This window comes from Diorhabda sublineata, chromosome 6 (assembly GCF_026230105.1).
Source record: "Diorhabda sublineata isolate icDioSubl1.1 chromosome 6, icDioSubl1.1, whole genome shotgun sequence".
Lineage (NCBI taxonomy): Eukaryota > Metazoa > Arthropoda > Insecta > Coleoptera > Chrysomelidae > Diorhabda > Diorhabda sublineata.
The window spans coordinates 28,441,458-28,461,106 of record NC_079479.1 but is presented as its reverse complement, the minus strand read 5'-3'; the positions used below and the strand labels follow the sequence as shown (position 1 = coordinate 28,461,106).

The window sequence follows — 19,649 nt, the reverse complement described above, 5'->3', positions numbered from 1 at the left end:
AATTTCAATCCATTAACGTATTTTATATGATTTATTCTCATAATTATTTATGGTGAAACATCTGTCTATTTTATTTTGTGGTTGATTGAGGTGATGGTTTTTCTTTACCAATAATACATCTTATTTACGATTCTTGGGATTTACTTAACTATGCTCTTCTTCAGTAGTATTGAAAAAATTTACGAATAATAATTTGGGCATATCAAACAACTTTACTGGAATATCATAGAGAAATGCAGAAATATATTGTATTTCTATTAGAAAACATCCTGTTCGTTTGTATTCATCCAATAATGCGAATAATCCATGTATGGAAACATTCGCAAACCCAATTGTTTCGAAATAAAAATCAGGGAAATAAAATTGTTTTTCTTTCCTTTTTTTTTCAATAACCCAAAAATATTTCATTGTTTTCAATCGTCAGATAAATAAAATTCTGAATTACTAATTCTTTCACTCCTTCTTGACCCTTTTATTTATCATCACGACACATTGTTAAGTAAAAGTATGGGGATAAAAAATCTGTACAAACTTTTTATTTTGAATCATTTATTTGCACTTTACTTTATAAAACAAGGGTTCGCTTTCTTGATTATTGTTTTTGGATGTTGTGTTAAATTATGATAAACTGAAACTGGCCTTTCTCAGTGTTTGCTCAAAATTCTTCATTTCAATTCTGTGTAGCTACTTTCCAGCCTTCGCCGTATACGTTTCATTTCAAATTTACCCAAAAACGTTCAATTAGACGCTGTTGAGACACTCCTAGACTTCTCAATAAACGGAATAAGTAACTCTAAAAAAGCTCCCACAACGTACTTTCTATAATAAGCAGTTGCCATATCTGGCCAAAACAGAAAATTTTCTTCGGGAGGCTTTTTCTTCATGAGCTGTATTAATCTAAATACAACACACTCTTTTCGCATATTTTGACGGTTAGAGAATTTATAAAAGGACAAAATGTCTGCTGAAAAAACGACCACCTGAAGATATCACCAGCTATACCAACATTTTGAAATACACTTCCTTGCCTTTCTGACATTAATAAGTCTTATTAGGAGTATTCGAAGTTTCACTAACGTCATAAGTAAAATATGACTCTGTCCAATTTTTGAAAACTGTCTTACAGCTTCTCTTGAGCCGCTTTAACCAGAGCTTCTCTCTTTTTTTAAACGAAATACCAGTTTGAACACGCTGATCTGAATTGTTTGTTTGGCTATTCCCATTCCTACACAGTGATTAACCGTAAACGATTTCCTCAAATATTGATTTTGTTCATAAAACTGGGCAATTATTTTAAGTCGTTCGTTTTCTTTTAGATTTTCAATACTTGAAACTGAACTTTTAACGCAGGCATGTTAATACTTGGGGCATTTTTGAAAACTGTCATATTACGAGAAAAAATGAATAACATGCTCAGTCAACGTCAACTTTACTTGCTAAACTGTCTAAAAATGTTCACATTCAGTAGAAGCTGGGATTCAAAAATCATATATTAGTTTCAAAATGAACAGAGAGCGTACAGTAAGCAAATTCACATGACGTAGTGAAAATATACAGATGTACAAGTGAAGCACTTACAACCGCTACCAAAAAAGAAAATTTTAAAAAATGAAAATATGTCTACAGATGGTTACTACTAATATTAACATCTGCACACAAGGAAACTGGAGAAATATTTTTAACGTTGTATAGAAAAGACAGAGAAAATTATTAATAATCATTTATGGATCCATCCCTTTGATGTAGAGTCGACAATGCAAAGTGAGAAGTGAAACAATGGTGGTTCACCGCCGACGAATTCAATAAGCAATCTTTTAACAAGGACGGTCTTGATAATCGTATTTTGGTTGAGAAAAGATCTTCACAAGTATTTTCTTACATTGAGATAATGCACCTAGTTACAGGATCTCTATTCATTAACCTCAATAGCTCGGACAGGCTTAGAATTAGTTCAACATCCACCATATTCTACAAAGAGAGCTTTCAACAATTACATGGTGAACGATTCCCTTCGGATTAATGTGCAATGAATCAATTTTTTCGATGCGCATTTATAGTGACAGCAATTTTTTATTTTGAATCTACCATCGAGGGTAAAGCAGACCAGATATTTTGGACACTTTTCACTCTACAAGTTTATATGAACGTATTAAGTTTGTTGTCGCAATGCTAATCCTTAAATCATATCGTACACATTCTTGAATTCCATTATCAGAATCTTGACCACCGGAATAAAAAAATGTTTTATGTTCTTAACGTACAACTCATTACTAACAAACAAATACAATCCTTTTTTTATTACAAAATGTGCATCAACCATATAATAGATATTAGTGATTCAATTGTTTTAACAGTACAAGTTTAATTTTGATATTTCATTTACAGGTATTTGCTAAATTGAGTTTACAATCAAGTTCTGTCTGAGGTAGTTTTTGAGGCTGGTTATAATGTATTTGGTCTTAAAATGTCAGATATTGGTGGTAGTAGAATTCTTTCTGCGTTAAAAGATGGACACTTTGCGATTTTTTGTTTTATAGTTAATTTGCAACTGCATTTGTCACATTAGGTTCAAATGTAGCATCGACTTAGTAGCTATAGTTCAGTCGCCTATGGGCTAGATGGAGACGCGCTAGGGGAGCTTCATCTCTTTGATTTTTCGATAGTACTGACCAAGGAATCTTTCACTTCACGAAGCTTTATGTGGAGGTTGACCATTTACTCTCCCATCCATTGGGCACTTCATGCTTTAGGGTAGATTTGATATAGACACTAATTATAAAGTTTACGCACTCCGCACCATCACTAATCACAGCTTCCTCAGTGACCAGGTTTGCATTTTCGTTTCCTTTTATCCCAGTTTGTAATGGGATCCAACAAAATTTTTGTTGTTATCTTGTACATGGGGCAGTTTTTTCTCAATTAGGTGCGTCTGACGATGTAGCATTTTGTGTAGAGGGATATATTGAATATAATTCAGCGATGAAAGTAAATGAGGTTGGGGAAACTTCAAACATATATTTAAAAGTTTCTGTTATAATAGAGATTTTGATGCGTCTGTGTAAATATGTTCAAAGTTTTCATATTTATCGAATATATTATTCAGGTAACTTTTGATTAACGTACGGCTGGTGCAATGTTTGTCGAAAGAGGTAAGCTGGACGACTGAGTCTGAAGGTTTTTATTGTCTATGGTGGAGTTTGAGAATATTCGATAGGAATGCATTTAGGAAGGAAGAAATTTAATTCGCCTAAATAGGGTCTAATTCTAGTATATAAAGATATGACAATTCCTGGTTTATGTGAAAAAATATTTGGGAAATGTTTCAAGGAGACAATTTGAAGAGTACGATTGGAAAGATCGAATTTTACTTTGGCTGTATCGGATGGTTCCCCTGATTTCCAGTGGTGTTGTTTTGACTGCACCTTTTATCAAACGTAAGGTTGAATTGTGGAAGCTGTCGAGTTTATTTAGAAGAGATTTTTAACTGTTGAATACACAATTGATCCATAGCTTAGTTTTTGTTTAATAAGAGTTACAGTGTTAGTAATTTCAGTCGATCTGCGACCCATTCTTTATTCATTAGATTTTTCAATAAGTTTAGTCGTTTGATGCAATCCAGAACAAGATATCTAATATGACGATTCCAGCTTAGTGTGTGGAATACGAAATATACCGAGAAATTATTTTGATTTTTCTATACTGTCCTAATTTTTTATAAAACATATAATTATAATGTTTATTTATTTCTATTGATTGAATTAGTAGGACGATACATTTCAAAGTGACTGAAACTTCAATTTCAGAGGGTGAGCTGCACAAAATACCTGGGTATGTTCCTGATATTATTTGACCTAGGCCTCAAGGAGCTTATGGTGAAATGAAAATAAAAGATAAAGTTGTTTTGTTCAGTTTTCATGTTTATTATCGCTATATGTATTGTGATAATATCCGTTATCGATTCATCGTAATAATATTATTTTAATTCACGGAGCGGTTGTTCTGTGCAATTAGTACCATCGAAAAAGAAGTTAAGTGTTACAGTTAATTCCACATTGGTGTTACACCGTTCTTTCAAGAACTACTATCAAACCCTACATTTATAAATAATATTAAGTTGATAAAAGAAAAATATAATGATGAATTATTTATCACAGACAGGAATAATAAATACAAACAGGATATAATTCACGAGTGTATAATGGAGAATATTATTCACAAGTTGAACCTCAGTACCACCAGCGCTAACGAGTAGCATGAATCTCCGAGTGAATAATAACTCATAATACGCGAGTAGAATACTATACTTTATCTACGACTACTAATAGTTTTGTTGAAGTTTTTTAGTGACAAAGTTCATTAAATTATTAGAAACACTATTATTTAATTCTGACAAATATTCCGTACAATATATTATTGTTCATTGGTCAGTTCAGATTCGATATACCATACTATCTATTTTCCTTGACTTTACCGCTAATAAAATTAATAAGGTAAATTCAGCAGCTTCTCTAATTTCTGGTGGTTTTAAATAAAAGTGATTTTCTATATCAATTTTTAGTTTTTAAATATAATTTTAATTTAACATAAATTATTAAAAAACTTAACACACCATGCTGACAGGTTTGAGTTCCAATTTTCAGTTTGTTCCAAAAACCATGGTACGTTCGGAAACTGATTACGACAAAAATATTCAAGTTGCTGACAGCTCAGTGTTAATGTTCCATGTCTTCAAACTGAAGGTCTCAGGTTTGATGTAGTTTACGAAAATTCACTTTTTCAATTAATTTTATGTGTACAGTGGATAAAATAATTGATTGAATAATACATTGATAGATTAGACAGAAAACCAAGACAAAATATGAAAGAAGGAAAAAAATATAAGTATTTATACAGGGAAAAAAATAATAGAATTTGTCTCCACTCTTTCCTCTTCCCAACCCAAAGTTGTGGAAATATTATCAGTTCAACGACCAATCAAATTGATATTTGCTTTTATTTATCAGTTAGGTATTTGAATATTCACTCGTTTTCTATATCATATGAAATTGATCCCAAATTTAAAAAAAAAGTGTCAACTAGAGCATTAATGCGGAAACGGATCTGTTTTAGTTATGAATTGAATTTATGAAGGATAACTAGCTTATCGAAGTAATAGAAATCAATTTGTAATCATTACACGCAATTAAGTAGGTGGTTAAAGCAAACATGTTTTACCATCGTTTCCTGATCGTAATCAACAATTGAGTTGGAAAAATGAGAGAAGGGAAACATATTTGATAAAATCTTATGTTTTTGATACGATTCTTTACTTTTCATTTTCATTTAATTCGTTAAATGAAATGGGTGGGTGAAGAACATTTTTAACATTGTAGAGAACTGTTCCCCAGCAAACTTCAAATAATTTCATTACATCTAGTCGCCATAATAATACCCAAGTTAAAAGGACCAAACGTCGAGTTAATCAAGCACATTAGCTGGAAGCATCTAACATCACTAGACTTGCTAACTTATACCTCGCACGTGTGAGTGCTGGGCATTTAAGTATGATGTGGTTGGCAATTCCTCTCTCCCCTAGCAGCATTTCGGATCGTCCGTGGAGTGCCTTTAATACAGTTAAAAGACCAGTCAACATGGCAGAAGGTCTGTCTATTTGTGTTATATGTATCTTCTCATACTAAATGTTTCCTACAGAGTCTGCTTTGCGTGCAGACTACTAAGAGATATTATAGCTACATTTTCTCCTACAACATGAATGGGATATGTGCCAGTTGGTAGATTTGCTGATCTCAGTCTGATAAGCAAATCAACAGCTTTTATTCCGGTACAGAACTAGTAAAAAATTATGTTTAAAAATCAACGTAGCATTTACATGTAAATGATGTAACAGTCATTAAAAATCCACCCTATTCGACTGATTGGGCCATGTGTGAATTTTGCTTATTTTTTGACATAAAGAAACATTTACGTAGCCAATATTCCTCGACATAGAAGATAGATGAAGGCTTTCATTAAATTTTTGAGAGTCTTCCAAAAGATAAATTGATTCAATTGCTCTAGATGGTTACTACTTTCAACATTTTCCTACAAAGATTTGCTGTTGTTTTGTATTTCATAAAGCGTTACCCTCGTATCAGTTGGCTTTTTAATAAATTTTTTTTCCTCCAACTACTCGAATTCAAATCTCAAGTATAAATGAATTTCTGTATTCCAACAGTGCTCACAAATGCCGTAAATGATGAAGAACATCGTCATTGTGATATTTAATGTAATTGAGGATTTAATCAAATAATAGAATTTACCACAATAGAAGGTGCTTACGAAGCGGCCTCGTAATATATTCCTAAGGCTTCCTGAATATGTAAGAGGATTTTTAGACTCACTAATAAAATATGATTTTTGTGTGAGGGATGATAACTAGTTCATTCCCTACAAATTGACACTGTAGTAATATAATTATGAAATAAGTCTTATAGTATTACTATACTCTATTGATGGGATACGGGAGGTGGGATAAAAAATTAATAGCGACGTATTTGAAAAATCAGAGGTTAATATTGAATTTACTCACTCACTCACATTTTTCGTTTGTTTGGTTTAGTTTGTCTGTGTTGTTGCTTTATATAGAGATTTGACATCAATCTCGTCTTTCCTAAAATTTTGAATGAGAATTATCCGGACCAGTTTCCACTGAAGATGGAAACAGCACAAGCTCAGAATTGCGATTAATATTATAGTTAATACTCTGACGGCCCTTGTTGGAAGCTCTTTGAGGAAGCTACCTGTAATAAGGTCATCCCAAGAGGCTTTTTCATGTTTGATGAAATCTTTGTCTTCACTGACATTAAATTAGTAAACTAGGGACTGCTTAACACATTAACAGACACCATACTGTGATTTAAGTTTCTCTGGAAGTAACCTAGTTACAACGACTTTTCTCTTGACAAAAACATGCTTCTGGTTATAGTGGTCATATAGGATCAAAAAACGGTATTTTCTATGATCGCATGTTGTTATAGAATCAAAACAACTTGGCGATTACCATTACAATATGTATGCGTATGGGTTTGTAATTAATCAGCTTAGTTGTGATCTTATTACAATTGGCGATGGAATAAATGTTTATCAATGATGGCTAAAAAAGCAGTAATTCAAGAATAGCTTACTTTGAATGAAATACAATATCGAAAGCAGAAACATCAAATATAATTAAATCTAATAAAGCCGTAGATAGAAACGATATAGAGATAAAGCACGTAAAAAGGAAAGAAATATTATGAGAAAGTTGGTAAGGATCATGGACAATAATAAATGAAGAATCTGAATGAGACAATTCAATTAACAGCCATTTTTTATTTATTGATAAAAATGTATAAAATCAATGCGCACCTAAATAAAATCGCGATTCCTCACCGTAGTGGTGGTGTTTTCTGGTCAAAAGTTTAAAGCAGTGGTACTCGATTGAAAAAAGCACTAAACTTGGAGTCGTGATAATAAACCAGCGATATAGTAAACGCAAATATTGGCAGCAATTTGACTCGTAGTAGCAGGACGATTTATTGGTTATAACAGCATTGCAGACTTCGTAACCTTCTAGGGATGTGCTAGGCTTCGTCTTGGGAATCATTAAACGCGTAGGATCAAGATTTCAACTTTTGCTCTTTGTAGTGTATACGATTATTTTCACATTCTTCGTTCGAAAGTACATGCACTACATACACGGACAAAAGTTTAACATTTACTGCATTAATCTTATACTATTTACACTACCATAATAACAACAGACAATGTAATTCTGAGTGCTCATGTAATGGTACCGTAAATGTTATTTGCCAAAGTATATCAATTGTTATAATTTATTACTGGTGTAATTTCGAAATAAGAAATATGCAAAATTCAAATGCATCTAATAATTTAGAGTGAGTAAAATCGAGCCCAAGGATTTGGTTCTTCTTATGATTATGACCATGGTAATGGTACACAATTATGAAATGATCATGTTGACATTGGTCTTCAATAACAGTACAATTCAAATTAAGCTATTATGAAACATGTAAAAAGCTTCAAAATATGCCCCAGTATACAAATAAATCCCTCTTCAATTATAATGTAGGTCTGATACCACTGAAGCTATTAGTACATGAAACTTAATAAGTAGTATTTGTAATTAATTTTTTGATAATACAAAAATAACCTTGGGAAAAAATTGAGGAGCTAGTCACCAGACACTATTTTATAAAATCTTTATTTATCTATCTAATTTTTTACGATCTGGATCACACAATAAGGAAACTATATTTTGGTGTACTTATAATGTTGTGTTTAACATTAATTATGTTGAAAATGCCATTGAAATCTTTCTAGTACGTAGATTTACTTTCCGTTTAGTCCTTATTCCACTTTACTTTTTTATTATTGATTTCCAAACATACTTTTTCATAGACTTTCTTTGACTTCCACCACAGAAAATCGGAAATTGGATGTCTCAGCAAACTATTCGTTTTAAATATCCTTTTATAACTTAATAAGTATCAATGCAATAAATAGATTGTATATATATTAATGACAAGAAATATTCAAATTGAAGAGTTTCAACCGTTTTTATTCTAATTATTTCAGCGATTCCTTACAAGTTAATCTATTCTGACGTCGTGAACATTATACAGCTTCATCAAATCTGTCGGGAACACTAGTTCGGGTTGTTTAATAAACACATATCTAGTAGATAAGAAACGTTCTATGCGAGGACGTGCAAAAACTATTTGACAAGATTTACACTAGAATCTGAGTGCAAAGTTTCAACAACTCGCAATCACATCCATTAAACTTGCAAGTAAGAATTTTAGTTACAAGTTATTAGAAAGTTAAAAATTACAAACATCTGAATCTTGTTGTTTTTACTGTAATAGAATTTTAGCTATCGTTCAATAAATAATAAGGTAAGTTTGAATAAGTACCACCGAATTTTTTTAATTTGTATGAATATTTGTCGAGAAATGAGTTGATTGACATATGGTAGAACTAACAATTCACAATTTAACTACGACACCTGAACATTAATAAAAACACTGTTTAGATTTCATTGAGAATTTACATTCCATCATAGATCTAGATCAATAATTTTCAATGAAGGATTAGGTATGTTCCGTAATATGTGATGTTGCGATGTTTTTTGAAGTATTGTGAACAACTTGTGAGTATGTACTTAACTGGCAGAGGTATTTTGATGCGCTGACGTTTGAGAATTTGATCGTTATTATTTGACTTCTTAAGGCCACTATTCGCTCAAATGGAACTGCAATTTTTCCACCATTATCTTTTATTTTGGATGCCTGAACGCTCTCTCATCCATCAGGACCAGAATCTGCTGCTAAGGGATTTAATTAATTTTCAATGCTTTACCATCTCTCTCGAGTCTTAATCCATTCAATAAACTTTGTTGCAATTTTTGGCCGCTCCTAACGTACATAGTTAGTCATGCTGATACGGTTGAGTTTGAATTCAGCTGCCAATAATTTTACGGTCTTTCGAAAACAATAGTTGTACGATTGTCAAATAGAAACTAAGCGTTTATAATGTCTGAACTTTTAGTCATAATTTTCAAAGCGGAAATATATTTCCCAGCTTATGTTGATAAACTCTAACATCCTACGGTTTTGGTAATAAATTTTTCAGACAATCCCCGTATACTGGCCAAAACCTTGTGGTTCATCGTGTTATCTATATTCATCAATGCGGTTATATGAATGTTATTAATTTATTAATAATATTAATAATAGGTTTTAAGTTTCGAAATCATAATGAATAGTTTCCAGCGCGCTGTATATTTTCAGATATGATCCAGTGGCCTAATTATGAAAGGAAAACATAACAAGCACAATAAACCTACGGGTTCAACTGAAACAGAGTGCAGTACAATTGATTCTGATGACGAACGAAGTTTTTCAAAATGGCTGAGATCAGATGAAGGAATTGAGAATTTGAAGCTGTTTATTTTGGGAAATACTGTAGTATTATTTTTTATACTTGCCTCTCCTATTATTCAAGAAACTTTAGATGGTTTATACTATTTATATATTGAGTACACAGATCGTAAATAATTAATAAAAAACTAGTATATATATACAAAATAATATCAATAAGTTTTCTTGTAATAATGATTGCTGTTATTTTTAGAGGCTTTATATTCATATTTTTTATGTTTTGGTATAGTTTAAGAATATTGAATTTCGTCGACACATACTTCAAAGAAAATTTTAAAGAGTACTTAGCAAATGAATCAAAGAATAATGCATATAGTCAATCATTGAAGAATTTTAGTGATATTATTTACTTGCAAAAGAATGAGACGACGTGTTCAGAAGATTTCAAGTCAGTCATTTGTACTAAAATTCATTATTATAGAAGTATCTTCCTAGAAAACTGATGAAATATAAATTGATTCTCGATGTCACTCACAATCGTCCAAATATGAGTTAATTATAAATTGTTGTCATATTTACAGCATCTACTTAATAGGGATATATCGGAATATATGACCATTTTACTTCACTTTTAATAAATTCAACTTTAAAAATAGAGTCATCGGAACATAATCGCATTCGACACATAGCTGGTATTTTTAACCTGAAATTTTGTCTTTTCCATAAAGTGGTGGTAGTTATGGGGGTTAACCATGGATTATGAGATACGAATAATTTGGTTATGTATTAAAACCAATATTCTTTTGTCTTCTATTTGTATAAGATTAAACACAAAAAATACGGAGCAGTCTTGCGAATTACTCTTTCCAAAAATATTTATGATAATAATTTTCATGAATATCACATTTTTCTTATAACTAGCATTGGTGGCACCAACTATTCCGAATTTCTCACGACAATCCTGATTTGCTTGTTCCGTGTCTCACTTTGTCTGCCTCCGAGACATGGATTTTGCTGGGTTTGTGAGTTAAGTAGTGAAAATGTAACAGTAGAGTTCATTGGAGTTCGTGAATGAAGCCGAAATACAAAGACAAAAGCTTGTCAAATATGTACCAGCTAGGTGGTTGTCAGGCCCAGCCCTTGAGAATATTTTAAAATTTCATCCTGCTATTGTTTCGTATTTTTTCTCATTGTGAGATGATTCTCCAAATGCGTTAAAGCAACTATTGGAATCAGAAGATTTTGACCAAGAACAACCAGAGACATTTCATAATATATGATAATATATGCGTCACTAAAAAAAACAAAACTTCTTCAGAAAACTGAAACTAGCTTTACTGAATTCGTTACAACTATGAAAGTTCTAAGAGAACAAATCATTGCTAGGAAAGAAGAATAATTTTATGGTTCCCATTTGAGGATGGCCAAGGATGAAGCTAATGTAGACGTTTTTCAAAGTGCAGTTTCAGGTTTCCAAATTTTTAATGACATTTGCTACAATTTAGATAAGCAAATAGGATATCTCTTTTGAAAGCCTTTTAGAAGCTGCCACTGCACTGGGCATTGTGGAAAAAATCTCAGTAGATCATATATTCGATAATCATTCTATTGTAAGATAAATTTTTTTCTGAAGGTAGCAAGCGTTCAGCTTTGATAGGTCACCTGTCTACTGAGTGTTCCTCCTTCTATCACCTATGTCGAGAGGGTATTTTCTTACCGGAAGTTCAAATAGATGAAGTTTAAAAATCACTCCTGCGTGGATTTGATGAGACCCGAGCTTCTCATAACTTAAATTTAGAAATGATTTGCACTGATTTTTTGTCTAGAAACATGATTCTCCACTATTATAAAACGTTTTATCAAGCGCTGTATATTCAGGTATATTTCCTTTATTTCTTTTTTGTTTAGGGAGATCTATTTTATATGTACTAATTTTTAAATGTTAAGCAATAATCATTTAAATTGTATCTTTTACTTGGAACAAAAAAATAAAACAAAGTATTTTAGTTTTTTTTCATACCCTAGTTCTGTCTAATAAACAGTTATCCATTTTATAATACATAAATCAATAAATACCCTTTCTGAAGGGTATTTTAATAAATGGTAGATGAAAAATTAAAAGTTACGCATCAAAATTGAAAAGAACATTGACATAATTGAGTAAAAATTGAGAATTAGGGTTACAAATTAATATTGTTCAATTCCAACTAAAAAAATATGTGTTATACCTTCACATCTGTCAATATTTTCAGTCACTTGATTTATTTTCATAATAAGTATTTCAAATCTTTTCTCTCTTCTGGTCTCCTGGAAAATATCTGTTTTACCAGTTGTGTCATTGTTCTTTTAGAACAGCGATATGGGAAAACAAAGTTACCAAATGTAAATCTATACAACTTAGGTCTTCTGTCACATTGCTAGTTGATACAGGTAGAAATATTACTGCTCTTCAGCTACAAGGAAGCTGGTATAGCACGTTGTTAACAAAAGTCTACGTGGATGATTCCGTCACAAATAAAATACTCCAATCGGTAGAACAGAATCCAACAAATCTTAATAACATTCTAAAGACGTACATTCATACACTATTCGTCGAATCACATCTTTGGTCACATGTAAACTTTTAACAGTTTTCGGTTATCTCGTTTTAGTGTATGATCTATAACATCTCTCACATGAACAATAGCAGAATATTGTAGATTATGAAATTGAAGTTAATTTTTGAATCCGTTTGATAATAGAAATTTCTGATGATCTCTATGCTCTTGTCTTAGACAATCAAACATATTCAAAATAACCTTTTGACACCTCGAATAGCGGTCAACAAGTCATCTCCCTCAGTTTATCAAAAATTTAATAATAATGGATGCAAAATACTAAAATTGATTACGAAAATCACAAACCAAACGCAAAGATCCATAAAACAAATCGAAAAAATTATGTATTAAATACATTGCTGAACCGTCAAAACCAAACTAAATATCTCCTTTTTTATCTGAACACATCTAGAAGTACATTTTCTTTGAATTTAATTTGATTTTCTATCGGGATTACAATTCTCTAGTTTTGTTTTACTTTCCTTAAAAATCGCTCCGGTATATCAGTGTTGGGGACGGATCAAAACTATATTGAGTACTTGAACAAAATAGAATTGAACGATAATTCACTCATGACTAAATATAACAGTATTACGAAGATATTTTAAAAAAATTTAGGATGTGATACTTTTCTATACCTAATTAAAAAACATTCAGTATATAACACGGCAACTTTATCAAGAGTATGTAATAATGATAATTATCTGGGAGTTGAAAGCATTTGGTAGAATGAATATTGTGTGTATGTACTAAATTAAAAATTTGTAAATATAACATGTGAACTAGGACATATTGTTTTGTTAGTTAGTGACTCAATATTTCGTAACAATGGTAGTTGAAATACAGAAATGTTGTATCTTTGAGAGTCTGGTCGGCTTATTGTTATGTTAATTCGTTTAAGCAAATAATGGAGATTTGTCTTGTAAAAAATTTTACGAAACGAATTATAGATTACATCATATATAGTTCATTTGGGAAGTACGTATAATAAATTATAATTGCGCATAAGAACAATTTTTAACCAGTTTTGAACCACTAAAATATTCCAAGAAATCTGCATTCGAAAATAATGAGAATAGTCAAATTTAGGTATAAAGATAATTTTTCCGAAGAATTCATATTAGTTCAATTTGACAAATAAATATAACCAATCATGGATATTTTCCATTGTTTACCAAGTACATATCCCTGTAGGTTGCGTAGATGAAAAGGATTATGTTGGTAATTATCAGTTCAACAAAAAATTGTAAGACTCATTTTCTTGGCATTCCATAAATTCACTGATAATTGATAATTTTTTCAGGGTGATGAATTATCCATGAAAGAATAGAAATATATTTGAAATGTGCGCATTTACAGATTGTAACAAAAAATACTTATATAGTTTATATTGAATTTAAATACCTATTATTATTATATCTATAAAAGTGTAAAATGAGATAAGTTTGAACTCCCAGTGATGTAAAGATGTGCAAACTGAGACAACTTTACATCCAAACGAAAGTGTTTGCCAAAAAACCCTCAAAGTTATGTCGAGTTTTAAAACAATTACGGAACGACCCCAGGCAAGTAGGATAGATCGTCCAAAATCTTGTGCTGAAGAAACTTTAGTCAGTCCCGTGGATTCTGGGGAGGACAAAAAACCGACCAGCAAATAAAGTAGAAACACTAAGATCTTTAAAATCATAACCTACAATGTAAGAACATTATCGTCAAGTAGTAAACTTCTAGAAATGGAAGAGGAGATTAAGGACATAAGCTGGGATATAATCGGTTTATGTGAAACAAGAAGAAAAGAAGAACAACTTCTTAAATTGAAGTCCGGACATCTCTTTTATCAAAATGAAAATCCCAACAGCCCTGACGGTGGTATAGGATTCTTAATAAACAAACGACTTGAAAAATCAATAGTCACTCTAAAGACTATATCAGACAGAGTGGCATATACATATTATAACACTTTCCATAAGTAAAAGGTATGAAATTAAAATTATTCAAGTATACGCTCCTACGACAGCCTACACAGATGAGGAAGTTAACATCTTCTATGGTGACATAGAAATAGCACTTAAAGAGAATCGATGCTACTATACTTTTATTATGGGGGACTTTAACGCCAAAATTGGAAAACAAACAGATATGTCGGAGGTGGCAATTGGAAGCTTTGGAATAGATGGTCGAAATGAGAGAGGACAGACATTGATAGATTTCCTGCACAATCAAAAGTTATATGTAATGAACAGCTTCTTTCAAAAGAAATTGCATAGACGATGGACTTGGGTAAACCCAAATGGAAGAACAAAAAATGAAATAAACTTTTTTATCACGACGCGGAAAAGATTTGTCACAGATGTTACAGTTCTAAATAAATTCGGTATAGGGAATGATCATAGAGCTGTAAGAGCAACTGTAAGAGTAAACGCCAGAAATGAACGACAAAAAATGATAAGAAAGAAACAACAAATAAAGTGGGAGACCCCAGAAGATGTTGATGCGTATAATACTTTCTTAACTGAATCCCTGAACACGAACCAGTCACTAGACATAAACATATTAAATGAAGAAATCACTGGAACAATATTAAAAGCACAACAAAAATACTGTAAAAGTGATGGAAATAAAGAAGAAAAAATAAGCAAATATACAAAAGATCTAATTAGACAAAGAAGACTTCTAGTAGAACAACAAAAGGAAGATACAAGCGAAATAAGAACACTAAATAAGAGTACTTCAAAAGAAATACGGAAAGATTTAAGGAAATATAACACAGAAAAAACCAGACAAGTAATCGAAGGAAATAAAAGTATGAAGGTACTTAGAAGGAGTCTAGCTGATGGGAAAAAAGAAATCGTCAAACTCAAGGATAACAACAAAAAAGAAACAAACAATAGGAGAGAATTGGTAAAAATTGTAGAAGAATTCTACAAGGAACTATATAGGAGCAGAAGAGAAGAATTAAATATCACAGAAAATAAAATGAAATTCGTAAACCAAGGTTCAGAACTTGTACCCGAAATAACAATTGAAGAGTCAAAAAATGCCCTAACGGAAATGAAAAACAAGAAAGCGGCAAGAGAAGACCAAATTGTGATAGAAGCTGTCAAAGTTGGGGGTGAGAAACTTTTAAAAGAAATAATCTCCCTCTTCAATCTATGTCTACAAAAGGGGGAAATCCCGGAAAAGTGGAGAAATGCGACGATAATTCTCATCCACAAAAAAGGAGATATAACGAACCTTGAAAACTATAGACCTATAAGCTTGCTCTCTCACCTTTTTAAATGGTTCACTAAGATCGTAACGAAACGCTTGGAACGAAAGTTAGACTTTTATCAGCCCAGAGAACAGGCGGGGTTCAGAATAGGATATGGAACAAACGACCATTTGCAAACGATTAAGATACTGATAGAAAAATCGATAGAATATAATAGGCCCCTCGTAATGATATTTGTCGATTTTAGAAAGGCGTTTGACACAGTTGAACTTCCAGCAATTTTATCAGCCCTGCAACAATGTAGGATAGACTACAGGTACGCAAAGCTCATTAAACACATATATGAAAACGCAACTCTAAATGTAAACCTCCACGAACCAACAAATAAGATACATGTAGGACGCGGGATTAGACAAGAAGATACTATCTCTCCTAAGCTCTTCACATGTGTGTTGGAATACTCTTTCAAAAAATTAAACTGGGAAGGGAAAGGTATAAATATCGACGGTGAGTATCTAAACCACCTGCGTTTCGCAGACGATATCGTCATAATCATCGACAATATACAAGACGCTCGGCAGATGGCCACGGATTTGAAAAGAACCACAATGAATGTTGGCCTAGAAATAAATCTAGACAAAACCAAATTTATGACAAATCTGGTAACAAATGATAACATAATTATCGATGGAGGTGAGATAGCGCAAGTATATAACTATAAATATCTAGGCCATGAAGTGAGGATAGGAAGATATAACCAAACGTGTGAGATAAAGCGTCGAATACAGTTAGGATGGATAGCTTTTGGCAAGTTGAGTAGTACCTTGAAATCAGACTTACCAATAAGCCTAAAGAGAAAAGTATATGAGCAGTGTGTTATGCCTGTGATATCCTATGGGGCAGAGACGCTTACCCTCACGAGACAAACTGCAGGAAAGATGAGAGTGGCGCAACGGACAATGGAAAGGGCAATGTTGGGAATTACGAGAAGGGATAGAATTACAAATGAGAACATAAGAAGAAGAACAAACGTTAAGGACATTATTGAAATTATAGCCCAAAAGAAATGGAAATGGGCAGGCCATGTAGCCCGAATGACGGATAATAGATGGACGAAAAGAATATTGGAGTGGAGGCCAAGAATGGATAAGAGAAGTAGAGGCAGGCCGCCAACAAGATGGAGTGACGATGTAAAGAAAATTGTAGGAAATTGGATACATACAACTCAAGATAGAGATAGATTTAAACTGGAGGAGGCCTATATCCAGCAGTGGATGGAAGATGGCTGATAGATGATAATGAATATTCTTCAAGAGCAATCCAATAATTCATACGCTTCTCTAACTTCTCTATGCCATGATTGTAGAATTGCCTCGAAATAGGCTCTTATTTTAATAATTGCTTTTTCATTTTAACTCGATTTGTAGCCGGCGTGTATTTTTTAAGATTGGTGAATAGCTAGTAGTCACTAGGGGCCAGATCTAGACTATACAGTAAATTAGGAAACATTGCGAAGTGTAATAAAAAAGAAAACCTAACCATCACTGCCATCGACTTGTGATTTGTGAATAGGTGTATTGTCTTGGTAAAACAGTAGTTTTTTTCTTCGACATATGAGACCATTTTTCCTTGATTTTTGCGTTTAAATGATTCAACAACCCTATTTAGTATTCGCTATTGATTGTCTCCTCTTCCTTTCTGGGATAGTTGATAAACAATATTCCATGCGCATCCCAAAATACTGAAGCTATAATTTTCACAGCTGACTGTTGTGTCTTTGGACGGTTCGGAAGTAGTTCACCGGCTGCACCATGTCGCTGGCGTGTTTTTCATTGTACTATTGGCTCGATTCGTCATCTGATTCTACATCAAATCTTTGCCATATACGTGCCTCTTTTTAAAGACTGATTATGTGACGTATTTCTTTATCTGGAAGGTACAGCTTCTTTCCTATGACTATTGTCATTGATTGTATAAGCACGGACTCCTCAAATTCCCTAAGTCTGGATATAATTCTTAGTATCTGTAACAAAAAAAGACAACTTCAAGAGTCCCGAATTTTAAAAATTTCTTAAAAAACAAATTATATTTTTTTTCATTAGAAAAATAAAATAATTACATCCTATAAAACTTTAAACAAATTATCTAATCTCTTTGATTACCCTCAACTTTCCCTAACTAATAGCATAGAAATATAAACCCTACCATCCGGGATTCCTCTGTGCCTTTTATAATATTTGCTACGTCATTAGTATCACCTACAGTCACTATATCTTCTTGTATATCTTCTTCTATTTTTGTCGCTGTATGCAACACTAAACAACTCACCACTTCTTCTAAATTGCCGTTTCCGTTGTCACGTACAGAAGATCCTACCTGACGTTGAAGACAACAATTTACCTTGCATATTTTTGTTCTCCTAATTGGCTCTAGTGCCATATTTTGCTGAACGGAGAATGTTTTTCTCCCTAGCCTATATTTTTTTAACTAAAAGAGGATTTATTCAGTTTTGGTCGAAAATATCGAATCTTAGACTCAATTTTACAGGAATTTAATTAGTTTTACTTGCAATGAGTAGTGAAATGTTATTTAATAGAGTTCAAATCCGCCGCTACCTCAATTTAAAAAAAAATGGATCAATTTGGTTGTGCACTAAAGCTTTTCAATTACATATTAATTTAGATAAATTCAAAGTAGTGAGTAAAGTGATAGATGTACTTTGAATTTATGTGAAATGTTTGAAAAGTAAGTTTGTAGTAAGCTATGAATTATGTTTGGATATAGAAACAGACTGACCAGGCGGGAGAGACGTGATTTAAAAAAAACTCTTATTCGAGACGATCTTAGTTTGGAGTTTTACGGACAAACGTACATTTACAAAAGTTGAAAATAACCTTTTTGGAAATATGTTCAATATTTGCTTCAGTTATATGTGAGAATACCTACTCTAACGTCAATTATCGATACATTTCAGTTACATAATTTCTTTTGTATTGAAATATATTATTTTAGCATATTGGAAAGTTTTTAACTTAACATTTTGTGAGACAGATTTTTTTCCACTTGGATAATTAAAAATTTAAAAGAATGCGCAATATCTTCAAGGTTCATCCCCACAGTACAGATGGAGTTTGATGAACGATCTAATGAAGTGATATGTGAAGTTATAAAGGAAAGTCGACCACTATGGAAGTCAGTGTTTGCGGTGAAAGTGACGGATATTACTACCTGCTGCTATGGCAGCCTCACTACAGGTGAGTTTATTGTAGTATAGTATATGCATTGCTTCAACTTTAATCAAAATCAAAATCTGAATTATCATTAGTTTTGTGTTGTGATATTATTGTGATTCATATGTGCTAATTTGTGATAAATGAACAAGGTACATGGATAAAGAAGGAGAGGTAGGATTGTATACTTTTTACAACATTTAAGGTTATTGAAAAGTTACAAAAAATATTTGAGAAGCGCAATTACTAACTTTACTGAACAATTTTTGTAATATGAAACGTAATTTGAGGAACAAAATCACACAATATTATTGAATAACTTTTCTCTATACTCCTTTGTGTGAGATTTGGTGTTAAATATATAAATAAGTTCACATTACACATCATTTTCACCAAACTCAGTTATGCCATGATAACATACAGATGGAATATGAAATTTTGAATCTTTAAATGAGATTCCTTGGATAAATGCATTTTAGGTATTGATTCTATTAAAACGCTATAAAAACCATCAGCTTGTGTTGAAACATCGTAATTTTCTCTTTACAATTCGGGTTTTTGCTCTTTATTTCATAGTTAGACAAAGTGAAATAAGATAGGACCAAAAATATTCAGGATTAATTTGTATTTCTAAGGTTTCTAGTGGGCAAAAAGGGACATTCTTAAAATTTTTTCTCTTGAAGCCATACGA

General features: G+C 32.2%; 1 protein-coding gene across 1 annotated transcript; it reads left to right on the top strand.

Annotated features, from left to right (window-relative positions):
• The first annotated feature begins 14,250 nt into the window (after positions 1-14,250).
• LOC130445872 (uncharacterized) lies at positions 14,251-17,017 on the top strand. Its single transcript, XM_056781760.1, has 3 exons — positions 14,251-14,386; positions 14,517-16,235; positions 16,785-17,017. Exons 1-3 carry the CDS (start codon positions 14,251-14,253, stop codon positions 17,015-17,017), a joined length of 2,088 nt encoding a protein of 695 aa, XP_056637738.1.
• Positions 17,018-19,649: the final 2,632 nt, after the last annotated feature.